General features: G+C 40.5%; 1 protein-coding gene across 1 annotated transcript in view; it reads right to left on the bottom strand.

Moving 5' to 3' along the window:
• Positions 1-218, bottom strand: part of EXT2 (exostosin glycosyltransferase 2) — a 76,838-nt gene extending 76,620 nt beyond the window's left edge. Inside the window, exon 1 of the mRNA XM_009695015.1 lies at positions 1-218. This exon is cut by the window's left edge and continues 336 nt beyond it. Within this exon, the coding sequence (XP_009693317.1) occupies positions 1-218 (218 nt within the window).
• Positions 219-1,887: the final 1,669 nt, after the last annotated feature.

Genomic DNA, 1,887 nt, shown 5'->3' with positions numbered 1-1,887 from the left:
GCAGGAAGTTTGACCACAGGCACATCGTGGACGCTGCGTTTTTCAACGGTCCAGTCACTGGATGACTCAATGGAGTGAGGCCAGAACTGGAACATTCCTGTGGCAATTAGGCCAAGTAGAACTATTGAAAAGAGAGTGATGTAGTAGATGCGATGCTTGGTTTTCATCCTTGGGATGAGGGCTGGACCCCGGGTGTTATATTTGGCCGACGCACACATAATGGAATCAATTATCTCTTGTCTCTGCAAAATACGAAGAGAGAGGTTTTAGGATGAACTCTGGAAGACATACATAGTTATCACAATGCAGAGAAACATCCAATTAATGCTGTCAAGACAGCTTCTTTGCCTCAGCAGATGACAGTAAAATTTCTTCAGATGTTCACACATCCCAGCGGAATGTAAGATGTCAAGTGGGACTGCCACTTGGCAAGGACAACCTGAGGCTGATCTGCTGGGCTTGGTTGTAATGGAATGATGTTGATCAGTTAATAACCACAAGTCAAAAAAGGACATGGCTTGGGCAGCGAGGGGAGGAAGATCTCTTGGACACCACAGATGTCCTCATAGGTGTCACTCCATCTATGCCTAAGCGTATTCACAGTGAATACTAATAAAAATATAAAGCTTTCATCTACAAGCGAAGAGAAACAACCCAGATACACTGCAAAGGGCTTATAATGGGGCATCACACAGGATCATGATACTGCTTCTAAGGTAAAAGTGCTTTCAAACTGAATTTTACAGGAGCCCCACCATATCAGAGTACAATGATGCTAAACTACTTCTGGCAAGGAAAGGCAATTAATTTATCATCTTTGTCAATACCTCTTGGGGCAAAAAAGTGTTCTATGAGCTGCCACTGCAGCCACATTAAGAAAAGCATTTAAATAATAGCTCACTGTAGTCTGAATAACAGTTGTAGTGAAAAACCATGATGCAATATAAAGTACCACAACTACTGTCATCTTTGATGTTTCTTACAAGTTTTTACACACAGAACTGTGGTTCCAGCAAGAGGCAATTTATATTAACTACAGACTGAAGAATCAGCTACTCGTTGCATGCAAAAACCTGTTCAGGTTTTCAACTAAAGCTTCCATAATAAACAAATCCAACCTGAACTCTCCTCAGTGGCAGCTTTTTAAATGTAGTAAGCACGTTCTTCCTGAAAAAGAACGTGGATTGTACAATTATGTGTTTTCCTTTTGGATAAATGGGATTTTTCTTGCTCTGTGAGCAAGAAAGCAAGCCTGACAGTCAATTGTACAGTAGACAACAAATACAAATAAAAGAAGCATCAATAAGGCACTCAATGGTGTTTACAACAAATTGCGCTATGTTTATTTGACAGTTCTCAACAAAAGATTGTTAGGATAGGGTGGTTAATGCACAAAGTGACTGCACTTACATAGGAGCACAAAAATAATCTCAGACGTTAATAGATATTCCACTTTTAACAGTTGTTCTCATCAATTTATGTTCACGTTCTGTCTCTGGAGAAAGCTTTTAAAGCCTACTGTACAAGACAATACATGCATGATGCTGTTATCAGGACAGATGCCCGAATACTACTCTACTCTCAGTTTTATAACTAAAAATTTTCCATACGCTTCTGACTGCTAATCATGTTATTTCTCCTTTCTGATACAGCACCAGAGCCACTTGCATTGTGACAAAGATTACACATTTGCAGCAAGCATTTGAGTCACTCAGCAAAACTGCCTAAACCTAAGCCTGGGGGGAAAAAACCTCAATAAAATGTAACTCTCCATCCATGGAATCGTTTAATCCCTTTTACACAGAGCACAACCAACTTGAGCAACCTGCAGGCACAAGACAAGGTCTACCGGCATTTGAAGTAACGGGGATAGGACACAGCAGCCAA

Source organism: Cariama cristata, unplaced genomic scaffold, assembly GCF_000690535.1.
Source record: "Cariama cristata isolate BGI_N322 unplaced genomic scaffold, ASM69053v1 scaffold3552, whole genome shotgun sequence".
Taxonomy (NCBI): domain Eukaryota; kingdom Metazoa; phylum Chordata; class Aves; order Cariamiformes; family Cariamidae; genus Cariama; species Cariama cristata.
Note: the sequence above shows the minus strand (reverse complement) of the source record. Positions and strands in the feature narration are given on the sequence as shown.